Source organism: Entelurus aequoreus, linkage group LG21 (genome assembly GCF_033978785.1).
Source record: "Entelurus aequoreus isolate RoL-2023_Sb linkage group LG21, RoL_Eaeq_v1.1, whole genome shotgun sequence".
Lineage (NCBI taxonomy): Eukaryota > Metazoa > Chordata > Actinopteri > Syngnathiformes > Syngnathidae > Entelurus > Entelurus aequoreus.
In genome coordinates, this window is record NC_084751.1 from 5787514 (window position 1) to 5805454 (window position 17941).

The following is a 17941-nucleotide window of genomic DNA, read 5'->3' on the forward strand; positions in this document are numbered from 1 at the left end:
TATAGTTGTATCATTTATTACACTATTATTATATAGTTGTATCATTTATTACACTATTATTGTATAGTTGTATCATTTATTACACTATTATTGTATAGTTGTATCATTTATTACACTATTATTATATAGTTGTATCATTTATTACACTATTATTGTATAGTTGTATCATTTATTACACTATTATTATATAGTTGTATCATTTATTACACTATTATATAGTTGTATCATTTATTACACTATTATTGTATAGTTGTATCATTTATTACACTATTATTATATAGTTGTATCATTTATTACACTATTACATAGTTGTATCATTTATTACACTATTATTATATAGTTGTATCATTTATTACACTATTATATAGTTGTATCATTTATTACACTATTATTGTATAGTTGTATCATTTATTACACTATTATTATATAGTTGTATCATTTATTACACTATTATTATATAGTTGTATCATTTATTACACTATTATTGTATAGTTGTATCATTTATTACACTATTATTATATAGTTGTATCATTTATTACACTATTATATAGTTGTATCATTTATTACACTATTATTGTATAGTTGTATCATTTATTACACTATTATTGTATAGTTGTATCATTTATTACACTATTATTGTATAGTTGTATCATTTATTACACTATTATTATATAGTTGTATCATTTATTACACTATTATTATATAGTTGTATCATTTATTACACTATTATTATATAGTTGTATCATTTATTACACTATTATTGTATAGTTGTATCATTTATTACACTATTATTATATAGTTGTATCATTTATTACACTATTATTGTATAGTTGTATCATTTATTACACTATTATTGTATAGTTGTATCATTTATTACACTATTATATAGTTGTATCATTTATTACACTATTATTGTATAGTTGTATCATTTATTACACTATCATTATATAGTTGTATCATTTATTACACTATTATTATATAGTTGTATCATTTATTACACTATTATTGTATAGTTGTATCATTTATTACACTATTATTATATAGTTGTATCATTTATTACACTATTATTGTATAGTTGTATCATTTATTACACTATTATTGTATAGTTGTATCATTTATTACACTATTATTATATAGTTTTATCATTTATTACGCTATTATTATATAGTTGTATCATTTATTACACTATTATATAGTTGTATCATTTATTACACTATTATTGTATAGTTGTATCATTTATTACACTATCATTATATAGTTGTATCATTTATTACACTATTATTATATAGTTGTATCATTTATTACACTATTATTATGTGCAACGTTTCTTTATTGCGTGTAAAGTCGCATCATCAAGTCGATGCCAACAATTTGACGCCAACAACAAGCTGAGCTGGCTAACAGGTTAGCATAAAGAAGTGAAAGTGAAAGTTGTTGTGCCAGGAAACAGAAGGAGTGTGTCAGCTGTTTATTGACGAGCGGCCATCTTGGCCTTCTTGGCCTTCACCTTGCAGCCCGTCAAGGCGGCGCTCTCGCCCACCTGCTTGCCTCGCTCAGGTGGCGGCCCAGCACACACTGCGTCTGCTCGCTGGCTCCGCCCCTCCATCCACCTGTGGGACCACACCAGCTGTTGGTGGGGGCGGGTGGGGGGTTTGTGTGTAAGTCTGTGTGTGTGTGTGAGTCTGTGTGTGTGTGTAGTCTGTGAGCGTGCACGTGAGTGTGTGTGTTTAAATCTGTGAGCGTGCACGTGAGTGTGTGTGTTTAAATCTGTGAGCGTGCACGTGAGTGTGTGTTTAAGTGTGTGAGCGTGCACGTGAGTGTGTGTGTTTAAATCTGTGAGCGTGCACGTGAGTGTGTGAGCGTGCACGTGAGTGTGTGTGTTTAAATCTGTGAGCGTGCACGTGAGTGTGTGTGTTTAAGTGTGTGAGCGTGCACGTGAGTGTGTGTGTGCAGGGGGCGGGGCTATTACCTGCGTAGAGGTGCCAGCTGGCAGGTACAAGTCCAGGGGTTGTTGTTGAGCGTGAAGTTGGCGAGTGTTGACAAGTTGAGACTTGAGGGCAGCGAGTGCAGTTTGTTGTTGTCCAGGTGCAGTGAGGTGAGCGCGGTCACGCCCACAAAGGCGGCGGGGGACATCTGCAGGGAGAGAAGAAGAGTCAACACCGCCAGTTTGTGGCCACGCCCACAAAGGCGGCGGGGGACACGTGCAGGAAGACAAGAAGAGTCAACACCGCCAGTTTGTGGCCACGCCCACAAAGGCGGCGGGGGACACGTGCAGGAAGACAAGAAGAGTCAACACCGCCAGTTTGTGGGCGTGGCCACAAGGGCGGCGGGGGACATGTGCAGGAAGAGAAGAAGAGTCAACACCGCCAGTTTGTGGGCGTGGCCACAAGGGCGGCGGGGGACATGTGCAGGAAGAGAAGAAGAGTCAACACCGCCAGTTTGTGGGCGTGGCCACAAGGGCGGCGGGGAACATGTGCAGGAAGAGAAGAAGAGTCAACACCGCCAGTTTGTGGGCGTGGCCACAAGGGCGGCGGGGGACATGTGCAGGAAGAGAAGAAGAGTCAACACCGCCAGTTTGTGGGCGTGGCCACAAGGGCGGCGGGGAACATGTGCAGGAAGAGAAGAAGAGTCAACACCGCCAGTTTGTGGGCGTGGCCACAAGGGCGGCGGGGGACACGTGCAGGAAGACAAGAAGAGTCAACACCGCCAGTTTGTGGGCGTGGCCACAAGGGCGGCGGGGGACATGTGCAGGAAGAGAAGAAGAGTCAACACCGCCAGTTTGTGGGCGTGGCCACAAGGGCGGCGGGGAACATGTGCAGGAAGAGAAGAAGAGTCAACACCGCCAGGCGCTAAAATCTTCGTCCAGGTGTGACTCCACAAAGTGAGAAAAGCTCTTTGGAAATTTCCACTGCGGCGCCGCCATCCAGCAGGGAAGATGGCCGCCATCCAGCAGGGAAGATGGCCGCCATCCAGCAGGGAAGATGGCCGCCGTCCAGCAGGGAAGATGGCCGCCATCCAGCAGGGAAGATGGCCGCCGTCCAGCAGGGAAGATGGCCGCCATCCAGCAGGGAAGATGGCCGCCGTCCAGCCTGCGGTGGGAAGCGTTTGTGTGCGCAGGCTAAAAATAGCGTGTTTACCTGGGCTGTGGAAAGAAAGATGGAGTGTGGCCCCGCCCACTGACCTTCTCCAAGCCCATGTGGTCCAAGTGGAGCTTCTCCACGTAGCGGCCGAAGCTCTGGAAGGCGTGGTCGGGGAGGCTCCTCATGGGGTTCCTGCTCAGCACCAACTCCTCCAGCACGCGCAGCTTGCTGAGGGCGGCGGCGGGATAGGCGGCCATCTTGTTGCGGTCCAGGTGCAGCACGGCCAGGTTCTCCACGGCGTCCAGGGAGCCGGCGTGCAGCGTGCTCAGCTCGTTAGCGCTCAGGTGCAGCCAGCGCAGATCTTTGGCGCCGGCGAAGGCTCTGGGCCGCAGCTGGCGAAGCTTGTTGTGGTCCAGGCGCAGCACGAAGAGGTTGACCAGCGGCGAGAACATTCCCTTGGCCAGCTCGCCCATCCGGTTGTGGTCCAGGTGGAGGTAGGTGAGCTGGGCCAGGTCGTGGAAGGCGGAGGGCTGGATGCTGCTGATGTGGTTGTGGGACAGGTAAAGGTAGACCAGCTTGGTCAGCCCCTTGAAGGCGTGCGCGGCGATGTGGCGCAGCTGGCAGTGTTGCATGTGCAGCGACACCAGGCCGCCGCTCTCGCCCAAGGCGCCGCTGGGAACGCCGCCCAGCGCGTTCCTCTGCAGGTTGAGCAGCCGGGTGGACTGGGACACGCGGGGGATCTTCTTCAGGCCCACGCCGTCACAGATGACGTGCTGCAGGTCGCCGTGGCAATGGCAGGGTTCCGGGCACTGGCTGGGCGCCCCCCCGGCCATCCGGAAGGTGCCCAGCAGCAGCAGCAGCAGGCAGCGCATGTCGTCTGAGCGCAGACTGAGCGGGCGCGGGGGAAAGGGGAGTGGGCGGGGTCCTGATTGAGGGAGGACGCCCCTCAGACGAACACTGCTCACATTGACAAGCTCCGTGAGAGGAAGTGTGACCTTTCTTCATCCCCACATTCCTGGCACGGAACTTTGGACGAGGGAACTGCACACTTTCACATTCATCAGGAGGCACGGCCCTTTTTTGCAGTCTAAACATTAAAAGGACGCTAGTAAGAGGCAGCTAATGGGAGTGCCCTTCAAAGCCTCTAAGACACCTTCAAGACCCGCCATCAACGTTTTATATATGTAATAACACCTTCATAACAACATGTCATATGTACAATATACACACTGCAAGTATATATATCATGTAGTAACAGACACCTTCATAACAACATGTAATAAAGTATATATATATATATATATATATACAAACCCTGTTTCCATATGAGTTGGGAAATGGTGTTAGATGTAAATATAAACAGAATACAATGATTTGCAAATCCTTTTCAAGCCATATTCAGTTGAATATGCTACAAAGACAACATATTTCATGTTCAAACTCATAAAATGTATTTATTTTTGCAAATAATATTTAAGTTATAATTTCATGGCTGCAACACGTGCCAAAGTAGTTGTGAAAGGGCATGTTCACCACTGTGTTACATGGCCTTTCCTTTTAACAACACTCAGTAAAGGATTGGGAAGTGAGGAAACTAATTGTTGAAGCTTTGAAAGTGGAATTCTTTTCCATTCTTGTTTTATGTAGAGCTTCAGTGGTTCAACAGTCCGGGGTCTCCGCTGGCGTATTTTAGGCTTCATAATGCGCCACACATTTTCCATGGGAGACAGGTCTGGACTGCAGGCGGGCCAGGAAAGTACCCGCACTCTTTTACTTTGAAGCCACGTTGTTGTAACACGTGCTGAATGTGGCTTAGCATTGTCTTGCTGAAATAAGCAGGGGCGTCCATGATGGCAACATATGTTGTTCCAAAAGCTGTATGTACCTTTCAGCATTAATGGTGCCTTCACAGATGTGTAAGTTACCCATGTCTTGGCCACTAATACACCCCCATACCATCACACATGCTGCCTTTTACACTTTGCGTGGATAACAGTCTGGATGGTTCACTTCCCCTTTGGGGCGGATGACACGATGTGGAATATTTCCAAAAACAATTTGAAATGTGGACTCGTCAGACCACAGAACACTTTTCCACTTTGCATGAGTCCATCTTAGATGATCTCGGGCCCAGAGAAGCCGGCGGCGTTTCTGGGTGTTGTTGATAAATGGCTTTGGCTTTGCATAGGAGAGTTTTAACTTGCACTTACAGATGTAGCGACCAACTGTAGTTACTGACAGTGGTTTTCTGAAGTGTTCCTGAGCCCATGTGGTGATATCCTTTAGAGATTGATGTCGCTTTTTGATACAGTGCCGTCTGAGGGATGGAAGGTCACGCTCATTCAATGTTGGTTTCCGGCCATGCTGCTTACCTGCAGTGATTTCTCCACATTCTCTCAACCTTTTGATGATATTATGGAGCGTAGATGTTGAAATCACTACATTTCTTGCAATTGCACTTTGAGAAATGTTGTTCTTAAACTGTTTGACTATTTGCTCACGCACTTGTGGACAAAGTGGTGACCCTCGCCCCATCCTTTCTGGTGAAAGACTGAGCAGTTTTTGGGAAGCTGTTTTTATCCCCAATCATGGCACCCACCTGTTCCCAATTAGCCTGCACACCTGTGGGATGTTCCAAATAAGTGTTTGATGAGCATTCCTCAACTTTATCAGTATTTATTGCCACCTTTCCCAACTTCTTTGTCACGTGTTGCTGGCAACAAATTCTAAAGTTAATGATTATTTGCAAAAAAATTTTTTTTTATCAGTTTGAACATGAAATATGTTGTCTTTGTAGCATATTCAACTGAATATGGCTTGAAAATGATTTGCAAATCATTGTATTCACTTTATATTTACATCTAACACCATTTCACAACTCATATGGAAACAGGGTTTGTATAATGTAGTAACAGACACCTTCATAACAATATGCAATAAACCATATATATATATATATATATATATATATATATATATATATATATATATATATATATATATATATATATATATATATATATATTGTATATAATATAGTAACAGACATCTTCATAACAACATGTAATAAAGTATATATATAATGTAGTAACAGACACCTTCATAACAATAGGTAATAAAGTATATATATATATATATATATATATATATATATATATATATATATATATATATATATATATATATATATATACATATATATATATATATATATATATATATACACTGTATAATGTAGTACCAGACACCTTCATAACAACATGTAATAAAGTATATATATATAATGTAGTAACAGACACCTTTATAAAGTATATATATATATATATATATATATATATATATATATATATATATATATATATATATATAATGTAGTAACAGACACCTTCATAACAACATGTAATAAAGTATATATATATATATATATATATATATATATATATATATATATATATATATATATATATATATATATATATAATGTAGTAACAGACACCTTCATAACAATATGTAAGAAAGTATTGTTGCGTTTGACCAGATGTTCCTCCAGGGAATTTAAGTTTCTGGTCACTCCCAAGTTCTTTTTATGGCACATAAGTTTAAATTGATCACCAGGCAGTAGTTGGTATTTTGCGGTTCATTCTCAAAGCTTTGAAAACAAACGTGAGACCAATCCAGTACAGAAGCGTTCCCTAGCCCAGCCAAGATCGATCTCCCCCAAAACCCACGGAAGTGCTGTGTTCTTCAATCAGTCCCTCGCTCCCACCCCCCGGAGACGTTCTGTTCTACCCCCTCTTCCCCTCCCTCCTCCCCATCTGTTGTCTGCTAGCCCAGCACTGCGTTGTGCCCCTTATCTCAAGAATGTTATGGGAATCTCAAGCAGAGAGAATATTCAACGCTCTGACTCTCTCAGCAAGGACACTCGTAATGCAAGCACTTTGTACCAGACGAAACATTAGCTGATTAAAATATGACTATAGGAGATATAAAAAAGAAGTAACTATTAAATATGGATATATGTAATTATCCACTTCCGTCAATCCCCCTTCAAGATCTTCTAAAAAGATCTTTACCATTAGTACAACACTTAGAAAGCACGCCCCACATTAAAGTAGGTGCTGTTTTTTTTTTTTTGGAGCAAGCTAGCAATAAAACAACAGCATAGTTACATGGGAGATAGATGGAGGGAGTCCACGTCAATGTCGTCATGGTCAGGGAAGGAAACCAACAATTCTCGAAAGTCTCCATTTTGCTTGACCCCCTTCAAAGACATAACGAGTCCAGTAACAGGGTGGGGTTGACCTTCTACAGTTCTAACAATGATGCGGGTGCATAAAGACTTAGCACAAGGGGCGATAAAGCAACCACATGAGGCTATGATGGCCAAAAAAACTCCAATTGAGACCAGGACAGACTTAATTAGGTCAGTCCACCTGCCAAATGTGCTCTGTAGCCAATCTTTGAAGGGGTCAGAGACCCCTGAAACTTCAGTAAGTTCCTTAGACAGGGTCTGGAGGCCCTCTAAGGCCCTCTGAACTGAACCATCGGGGGCAGTGTTGTTAGGAATGAAGGTACAGCATTGGTCACCAAACATTGCACACACACCTTCTTCCTTGGCTAGGATGCGATCAAGGGCTATGCGGTTCTGGATGGCCATGTGGGAGGTCGGGTCAAGTTGTTCAGCAAGTCCTTCAACGGCGTCACGAGTCAGGTTGGTCAGTCTCAACAGATTATAAAAAACATAGTTAATGCGTTCAACATTTTTAGTAGCAGTCACAGGGAAAATAGCACCATAGATTGCTAATAATCAAATGTAAACAATCAAATGCAGATACTTTTTCTTATGCCTTCTGATCCCTCTCTCTCTCTCTCTCTCTCTATGTCCACTACTTGATGTCCATACCCCCCCCCCCTCCTCCACACCCCTGATTGTAAATAATGTAAATAATTCAATGTGATTATCTTGTGTGATGACTGTATTATGATGATAGTATATATGATAGTATATATCTGTATCATCAATCAATTTAAGTGGACCCCGACTTAAACAAGTTGAAAAACTTATTCGGGTGTTACCATTTAGTGGTCAATTGTACGGAATATGTACTTCACTGTGCAACCTACTAATAAAAGTCTCAATCAATAAAAAAAAAACAATGACAGGAAGGTTTTCGAAACCTGCACAGGATTCACACCACAATTTATGTTGTGAGGGGACCCCCCTAGGTTGGCCTATTGCATCAAAGTAAACACCATCAGGGTTTCTCGTCAAATCGAAGGAGCCCGTTACACTCCTCCGAGATAAAACATGGCGGCGTCGGCAGGGAGTTAGAGAGGCAGCTGAAACAGGAGTTCCAAGGGGTGTTAATTTGGTACCCACTAGGGTGAGTGGGGTCACCAGTCTAACCATAGCACAAAGCCCAACGGCTGACGTCGGGATTGTAATGTACAATCTGTGCTCCCCACAATACCAGAATAAGTCAGCTCGTGCCCAAGGGCCTATCCTTGAGCCATCTATCAGTGTGGTGCACCAGGAAGGGTTAATGTCACCCAAATTGTTGGGGGACGAAGAGGGTCCTGTAAATTGAAAACACATGTAATTCAGCTTTTGGGCCACAAAGGGAAGAAGTCGGATGGAATTGTCTACAGGAGGGTATACACTAGCCAACAAATCGCACCCTGGCGGCGTGGGTTCAGAGAACAAGGAGATAAGACAGTTTGAGCCATTTATGTCAGTCAACTTAAAAGGGGCGGGATAAGTGTGGGGAAAGGGACGTCCAGCGGAACAAGCAACACAGTCACCCAGGTTTTGGCATCCACCTGAGCCACAGGTTGTCTGCACCCGCTCCTAAGGTCAAAGTTACCAGGCCTTCGGTGGTGATGTCATTAGCACGCACAGATGTGAGAGCCTTTGAAACACCACCGAGGTGGGGTGGTACTTTAGGTGCTACAGAAGGTGTAGAGGTAGTTAACGCCCTCTCAAGGACATTAATTTTAATAATTCCTTTAGAGTCTGTATCAGTCAGGTCAACCCCCAAAACAACATAAAAGGGACGATGGGCACAACTTACCAGAGTATGTTGTTTGCATCCGACGGGGGCAGTGGCCTAATCAAAGTCTGGGCGGGTCGTTTAAATAATATGACGCCGCGCGATAGGCGAAAGACCAGTCCATCCATTTTATCATATTTGTCTCATTAATTATCGGTTCTATTTATAAATAGTTGATTTATATAGGCTAGTAAGGTAAAGTTTTGTACCTGACAAGTTTCGGCTATCTTGCTTCTAATCCATCCCACCTCAGGTGGGATGGAACAATCCATATAACACGTCACAGATGACGTCACACTAACATCACGTGACACCTCTGAGGAAGGCTGCAGAAGCAAGATAGCCGAAACTTGTCAGGTACAAAACTTTACCTTACTAGCCTATATAAATCAACTATTTATAAATACACATTAGTAGGCTAAATGAACCTCTTTAACAAATTATCGGTTCTTTCGCTGCATTTCGTTTTTCTCTCACTTTTTTTCCCATTGCCACCAGCTCACGCACACACACACACACACACACAAGCAATCAGCAGCACACACACACAAGCAAGTGCTTACACACACACACACACACACACACACACACACACACACACACACACACACACACACACACACACACACACACACACACACACACACACACACACACACACACACACACACACACACACACACACAAGCAAAAAGCTTCACGAAAGCTCTCTGTCTTCGTTTCACTTTACCATAAAACTTCCAGTTCCTTTTCTTAATTTACCAAACGTTTGAGTTCTTGACTTTACGAGTGTTGTAAACTCCCTCTTAACCCTTTCAAGGAACGTTCTCTTTTTTTTTTTCTTTTTAAACTCTACCTGCTAATTTCATTGTCGACAACAGTACATTCAATTGACCATTAAACAGTAATGATTCATCACATTTTTCCCTGACCGCCATCACATTCCTGTCTGTCACACTCCGTGGCCATTGTGTCTATTTCCTTTTTTCCAGTGTCCAAAGCCACAAGGATCTCGCAACCCGGGAATCTTTATTGTACCTTTTACAAATGGCCTCCAGCTGTTTCCTTACGTTTCAGTGCCGTATCGCACTAGGATCTCGCAACCCGGGAATCTTTATTGTACCTTTTACAAATGGCCTCCAGCCGTTTCCTTACGTTTCAGTGCTGTATCGCACTAGGATCTCGCAACCCGAGCTCGTTAAGGGAAGACCAAATTCCCAGGGTAAGTTTACACCCAACTATTAGTTCACTCGTCAATGAAACTGCCCGTCACGGTAGTCTAGACACAATGACGTGAGTTGACCACTATGTACAACTATTATGTAATGGCAGGTTCAGCAAAAATGCAATAAATCTATCAAAATCACCACTCTGTGCCTGGGATACAAAACAGTGTTTGACTTGCAAACTTCAGTTCAGACTCCTAATGCAGATTTTAGAAAAAGGCTCTGCTTACCTTAACTTTTTTGGCCAAGTGAGTCTGCGCAGAAGATTGCAAGAAGTCGTCAATCAACAGCGTGCCATCCCGGACGAGCCCCCAAATTGTTGCGTTTGACCAGATGTTCCTCCAGGGAATTTAAGTTTCTGGTCACTCCCAAGTTCTTTTTATGGCACATAAGCTAAAGTTTAAATTGATCACCAGGCAGTAGTTGGTATTTTGTGGTTTATTCTCAAAGCTTTGAAAACAAACGTGAGACCAATCCAGTACAGAAGCGTTCCCTAGCCCAGCCAAGATCGATCTCCCCCAAAACCCACGGAAGTGCTGTGTTCTTCAATTCGTCCCTCGCTCCCACCCCCCAGAGACGTTCTGTTCTACCCCCTCTTCCCCTCCCTCCTCCCCACCTGTTGTCTGCTAGCCCAGCACCGCTTTGTGCCCCTTATCTCAAGAATGTTATGGGAATCTCAAGCAGAGAGAATATTCAACGCTCTGACTCTCTCAGCAAGGACACTCGTAATGCAAGCACTTTGTACCAGACGAAACATTAGCTGATTAAAATATGACTATAGGAGATATAAAAGAAGTAACTATTAAATATGGATATATGTAATTATCCACTTCCATCAGTATATATATATATATATATATATATATATACATATATATATATATATATATATATATATATATATATATATATATATATATATATATATATATGTATCATGTAGTAACAGACACCTTCATAACAACATGTAATAAAGTATATATATATATAATGTATATATATATATATATATATATATATATATATATATATATATATATATATATATATATATATATATATAATGTAGTAACAGACACCTTCATAACAACATGTAATAAAGTATATATATATATAATGTAGTAACAGACACCTTCATAACAATATGTAATAAAGTATATATATATATAATGTAGTAACAGACACCTTCATAACAACATGTAATAAAGTATATATATATACATAAAATGTAGTAACAGAGACCTTCATAACAACATGTAATAAAGTATATATATATATATATATATATATATATATATATATATATATATAATGTAGTAACAGACACCTTCATAACATGTAATAAAGTATATATAATGTAGTAACAGACACCTTCATAACAACATGTAATAAAGTATATATATATATATATATATATATATATATATATATATATATATATATATGTATATATATATATATATATATATAATGTAGTAACAGACACCTTCATAACAATATGTAACAAAGTATATATAAATATATATACATATACATATATATATATATATATATATATATATATATATATATATATATATATATATATATATATATATATATATATATATATATATATATATACATACATATATATACACTACTGTTCAAAAGTTTGGGGTCACCCAAACAATTTAGTGTTCGAGCCTTCATTTCTAAGAACAAGAATAGACTGTGGAGTTTCAGATGAAAGTTCTCTTTTTCTGGCCATTTTGAGCGTTTAATTGAGCCCACAAATGTGATGCTCCAGAAAGTCAATCTGCTCAAAGGAAGGTCAGTTTTGTAGCTTGTGTAAGGAGCTAAAGTGTTTTCAGATGTGTGAACATGATTGCACAAGGGTTTTCTAATCATCAATTAGCCTTCTGAGCCAATGAGCAAACACATTGTACCATTAGAACACTGGAGTGATAGTTGCTGGAAATGGGCCTCTATACACCTATGTAGATATTGCACCAAAAAGCAGACATTTGCAGCTAGAATAGTCATTTAGCACATTAGCAATGTATAGAGTGTATTTCTGTAAAGTTAAGACTAGTTTAAAGTTATCTTCATTGAAAAGTACAGTGCTTTTCCTTCAAAAATAACCACATTTACATGTGACCCCAAACTTTTGAATGCTAGTGTATATATATATAATGTAGTAACAGACACCTTCATAACAATATGTAATAAAGTACATATATATATATATGTATATATATATATATATATATATATATATATATATATATATATATATATATATATATATATATATATATATATATATATATATATAATGTAGTAACAGACACCTTCATAACAATATGTAATAAAGTACATATATATATATATATATATATATATATATATATAATGTAGTAACAGACACCTTCATAACAATATGTAATAAAGTACATATATATATATATATATATATATATATATATATATATATATATATATATATAATGTAGTAACAGACACCTTCATAACAATATGTAATAAAGTACATATATATATATATATATATATATATATATATATATATATATATATATATATATATATATATATATATATATATATATATATATATATAATGTAGTAACAGACACCTTCATAACAATATGTAATAAAGTATATATATATATATATATATATATATATATATATATATATATATATATATATATATATATATATATATAATGTAGTAACAGACACCTTCATACCAATATGTAATAAAGTATATATATATATATAATGTAGTAACAGACACCTTCATAACAATATGTAATAAAGTATATATATATATATATATATATATATATATATATACATATATATATATATATATGTATATATATATATATATATATATATATATATATATATATATATATATAATGTAGTAACAGACACCTTCATAACAATATGTAATAAAGTATATATATATATATATATATATATATATATATATATATATATATATATATATATATATATATATATATATATAATGTAGTAACAGACACCATCATAACAACATGTAATAAAGTATGTATATATATATATATATATATATATATATATATATACATATATATATATATATATATATAATGTAGTAACAGACACCATCATAACAACATGTAATAAAGTATGTATATCATGTAGATAGGATATGGAACCACAGAGAACAGTCCTGTGACATTCTGTGGCTCGCCCTTGGACAACCTGGAGAGGAAGTGTGAGACTGTGGGCTACATCATGGACCACACTGAGGTACCGCCCACTCACCCACTCACCCACTCACCCACTCACCCACTTGCCCACAGCACATTTTCAAAGCCAAAGATTGCATCACATGTTGTGGGCGTGTCCACAGGCTAAAATTGTGAACCCAAGCAGCGGGGAGATGGTTCCTCTGGGGTGTTCAGGTGAGATCCTGATCCGTGGCTACTGTGTCATGTTGGGGTACTGGAACGACCCCCACATGACACACCTGTGCATCACTTGGTTCCTCTGGGGTGTTCAGGTGAGATCCTGATCCGTGGCTACTGTGTCATGTTGGGGTACTGGAACGACCCCCACATGACACACCTGTGCATCACTTGGTTCCTCTGGGGTGTTCAGGTGAGATCCTGATCCGTGGCTACTGTGTCATGTTGGGGTACTGGAACGACCCCCACATGACACACCTGTGCATCACTCCAGATGGATGGTACAAGACCGGGTGAGTCCACCACACCCACAACTGTTGGCACACTGCTTCTATATATGTGTGTGTGTGTGTACTTGTGTGTGTGCGTACTTGTGTGTGTGCGTATGTGTGTGTACTTGTGTGTGTGTACATGTGTGTATGTGTGTGTACTTGTGTGTATGTGTGTACGTGTATGTGTGTGTACGTGTGTGTGTGTGTACGTGTGTGTGTGTATGTGTGTACGTGTATGTGTGTGTACGTGTGTGTGTATGTGTGTGTACTTGTGTGTGTGTATGTGTGTGTACGTGTGTGTGTATGTGTGTGTACGCGCGTGTGTGTGTATGTACTTGTGTGTGTGTGTATGTGTGTACGTGTGTGTGTGCGTGTATGTGTGTGTACTTGTGTGTGTGTGTGTATGTGTGTACGTGTGTGTCTGTGTACGTGTGTGTGTGTCTGTGTACGTGTGTGTGTGTATGTGTGTGTGTGCGTGTATGTGTGTGTACTTGTGTGTATGTGTGTACGTGTGTCTGTGTACGTGTGTGTGTCTGTGTACGTGTGTGTGTGTATATGTGTACGTGTGTGTGTGTATGTGTGTACGTGTGTGTGTGTGTGTGTTTGTGTACGTGTGTGTGTGTGTGTGTGTATACGTGTACGTGTGTGTGTGTATGTGTGTGTGTGTATGTGTGTGTGTGTGTGTGTATGTGTGTGTATGTGTGTGTATGTGTGTGTATGTGTGTGTGTGTGTGTGTGTGTGTGTGTGTGTGTGTGTCAGGGACCTGGGCAGCTTGGACGTGTTTGGCTACTGTCGCCTGCAAGGTCGCATCAAGGACATGATCATCCGAGGAGGAGAGAACATTTACCCTGCTGAGCTGGAACAGTTCATCCACACACACCCCAAAGTCAAAGAAGTGCAGGTGAGTGCACACCTTACACACCCTTCACCACCACTTCTCACCTGTGTGTGTGTGTCAGGTGGTGGGGGTGGATGACCCCCGCATGGGGGAAGAGATTTGTGCATGTGTGAAAGTGACAGATGACCAGGAACTCACTGAGGACGACATCAAGAATTTCTGCAGAGGAAAGGTAAGTGTCACCCTAACAAGTGTCACCTCAAATGTCACCTCAAGTGTCACCTCAAATGTCAGCTCAAGTGTCACCTCAAGTTTCACCCTAACGAGTGTCACCTCAATTGTCACCAAGTGTTACCTCAAGTTTCACCCTAACGAGTGTCACCTCAATTGTCACCTCAAGTGTTACCTCAAGTTTCACCCTAACGAGTGTCACCTCAAGTGTCACCTTAAGTGTCACCTCAAGTGTCACCCTAACGAGTGTCACCTCAATTGTCACCTCAAGTGTTACCTCAAGTTTCACCCTAACGAGTGTCACCTCAAATGTCACCTCAAATGTCACTTCAAGTTTCACCCTAACGAGTGTCACCTCAATTGTCACCTCAAGTTTCACCCTAACGAGTGTCACCTCAAGTGTCACCTCAAATGTCACCTCAAGTTTCACCCTAATGAGTGTCACCTCAAGTGTCACCTTAAGTGTCACCTCAAATGTCAGCTCAAGTGTCACCTCAAGTGTCACCTCAAGTTTCACCCTAACGAGTGTCACCTCAATTGTCACCAAGTGTTACCTCAAGTTTCACCCTAACGAGTGTCACCTCAATTGTCACCTCAAGTGTTACCTCAAGTTTCACCCTAACGAGTGTCACCTCAAGTGTCACCTTAAGTGTCACCTCAAGTGTCACCTCAAGTTTCACCCTAACGAGTGTCACCTCAATTGTCACCAAGTGTTACCTCAAGTTTCACCCTAACGAGTGTCACCTCAATTGTCACCTCAAGTGTTACCTCAAGTTTCACCCTAACGAGTGTCACCTCAAGTGTCACCTTAAGTGTCACCTCAAGTGTCACTTCAAGTTTCACCCTAACGAGTGTCACCTCAATTGTCACCTCAAGTTTCACCCTAACGAGTGTCACCTCAAGTGTCACCTTAAGTGTCACCTCAAGTGTCACTTCAAGTTTCACCCTAACGAGTGTCACCTCAATTGTCACCTCAAGTTTCACCCTAACAAGTGTCACCTCAAGTGTCACCTTAAGTGTCACCTCAAGTGTCACTTCAAGTTTCACCCTAACGAGTGTCACCTCAATTGTCACCTCAAGTTTCACCCTAACGAGTGTCACCTCAAGTGTCACCTTAAGTGTCACCTCAAGTGTCACCTCAAGTTTCACCCTAACGAGTGTCACCTCAATTGTCACCTCAAGTTTCACCCTAACGAGTGTCACCTCAAGTGTCACCTTAAGTGTCACCTCAAGTGTCACTTCAAGTTTCACCCTAACGAGTGTCACCTCAATTGTCACCTCAAGTTTCACCCTAACGAGTGTCACCTCAAGTGTCACCTTAAGTGTCACCTCAAGTGTCACCTCAAGTTTCACCCTAACGAGTGTCACCTCAAATGTCACCTCAAATGTCACTTCAAGTTTCACCCTAACGAGTGTCACCTCAAGTTTCACCCTAACGAGTGTCACCTCAAATGTCACCTCAAGTGTCACCTCAAGTTTCACCCTAACAAGTGTCACCTCAAGTGTCACCTCAAATGTCACTTCAAGTTTCACCCTAACGAGTGTCACCTCAAGTGTCACCTGAAGTTTCACCCTAACGAGTGTCACCTAAACTGTCACCTCAAATGTCACTTCATGTTTCACCCTAACGAGTGTCACCTCAAGTGTCACTTCAAGTGTCACCTCAAGTTTCACCCTAACGAGTGTCACCTCAAGTGTCACCTCAAGTTTCACCCTAACGAGTGTCACCTCAAGTGCCACGTCAAGTGTCACCTCAAGTGTCACCCTGACGAGTGTCGCCCTAACAAGTGTTACCCTAGCAAGTGTCACCCTAACGAGGGTCACCCTAATGAGTGTGGCCCTAACGAGTGTGGCCCTAACGAGTGTCACCCTGACGAGTGTCCCCCTAACGAGTGTCACCCTAACGAGTGACGCCCTAACGAGTGTCCCCCTAACAAGTTTCACCTTGACGAGTGTCACCCTAACGAGTGTGGCCCTAACGAGTGTGGCCTTAACGAGTGTGTGTGTGTGTGTTGCAGCTGTCCCACTTCAAGGTTCCTCGCTAATAAGTATCACCCTAACAAGTGTCACCCTAACGAGTGTGGCCCTAACGAGTGTGGCCCTAACGAGTGTGGCCTTAACGAGTGTGTGTGTGTGTGTGTTGCAGCTGTCCCACTTCAAGGTTCCTCGCTAATAAGTATCACCCTAACAAGTGTCACCCTAACGAGTGTGGCCCTAACGAGTGTGGCACTAACAAGTGTGTGTGTTGCAGCTGTCCCACTTCAAGGTTCCTTGCTAACAAGTGTCACCCTAACGAGTGTCACCCTAACGAGTGTGGCCCTAACAAGTGTGTGTGTGTGTGTGTGTGTGTTGCAGCTGTCCCACTTCAAGGTTCCTTGCTAACAAGTGTCACCCTAACGAGTGTCACCCTAACGAGTGTGGCCCTAACAAGTGTGTGTGTGTGTGTGTGTGTGTTGCAGCTGTCCCACTTCAAGGTTCCTTGCTAACAAGTGTCACCCTAACAAGTGTCACCCTAACGAGTGTGGCCCTAACAAGTGTGTGTGTGTGTGTGTGTGTGTTGCAGCTGTCCCACTTCAAGGTTCCTTGCTAACAAGTGTCACCCTAACAAGTGTCACCCTAACGAGTGTGGCCCTAACGAGTGTGTGTGTGTTGCAGCTGTCCCACTTCAAGGTTCCTCGCTACGTGGTCTTTGTGGGCAGTTTCCCGCTGACGGTGACTGGGAAGGTAAAGTTGAAGAATGAAATTAAGTCAGTGGTTAGGAAGCAAGGAGAAAGGAAGC

At 41.1% G+C, this 17941-nt stretch overlaps 2 protein-coding genes across 2 annotated transcripts in view; one reads left to right on the forward strand and one right to left on the reverse strand.

Annotated features, from left to right (window-relative positions):
* The window catches only part of LOC133638210 (medium-chain acyl-CoA ligase ACSF2, mitochondrial-like), a 35280-nt gene that overhangs the window by 16963 nt on the left and 376 nt on the right, over positions 1–17941 (forward strand). Inside the window, exons 11-16 of the mRNA XM_062030579.1 lie at positions 13555–13662; positions 13766–13817; positions 14014–14113; positions 14853–14994; positions 15053–15163; positions 17818–17886. Coding sequence (XP_061886563.1) covers positions 13555–13662; positions 13766–13817; positions 14014–14113; positions 14853–14994; positions 15053–15163; positions 17818–17886 — 582 coding nt within the window. The remainder of the gene's footprint in view (positions 1–13554; positions 13663–13765; positions 13818–14013; positions 14114–14852; positions 14995–15052; positions 15164–17817; positions 17887–17941) is intronic.
* On the reverse strand, positions 1343–3952 carry LOC133638815 (chondroadherin-like). Its single transcript, XM_062031791.1, has 3 exons — positions 3182–3952; positions 1970–2133; positions 1343–1610 (listed from the first exon to the last, which is right to left on the reverse strand). Exons 1-3 carry the CDS (start codon positions 3950–3952, stop codon positions 1469–1471), a joined length of 1077 nt encoding a protein of 358 aa, XP_061887775.1. The 3' UTR covers positions 1343–1468.

What these genes read in the sequence shown, in the direction of transcription:
- LOC133638815 (XM_062031791.1), bottom strand. Translation starts at nt 3,952, where the DNA reads ATGCGCTGCCTGCTGCTGCTGCTGCTGGGCACCTTCCGGATGGCCGGG. An exon ending in ACCACATGGGCTTGGAGAAG is followed by an intron (nt 2,134 to 3,181) that starts GTCAGTGGGCGG and finishes CTCTCCCTGCAG; the next exon opens with ATGTCCCCCGCCGCCTTTGT. An exon ending in CAGCTGGCACCTCTACGCAG is followed by an intron (nt 1,611 to 1,969) that starts GTAATAGCCCCG and finishes GTGGTCCCACAG; the next exon opens with GTGGATGGAGGGGCGGAGCC.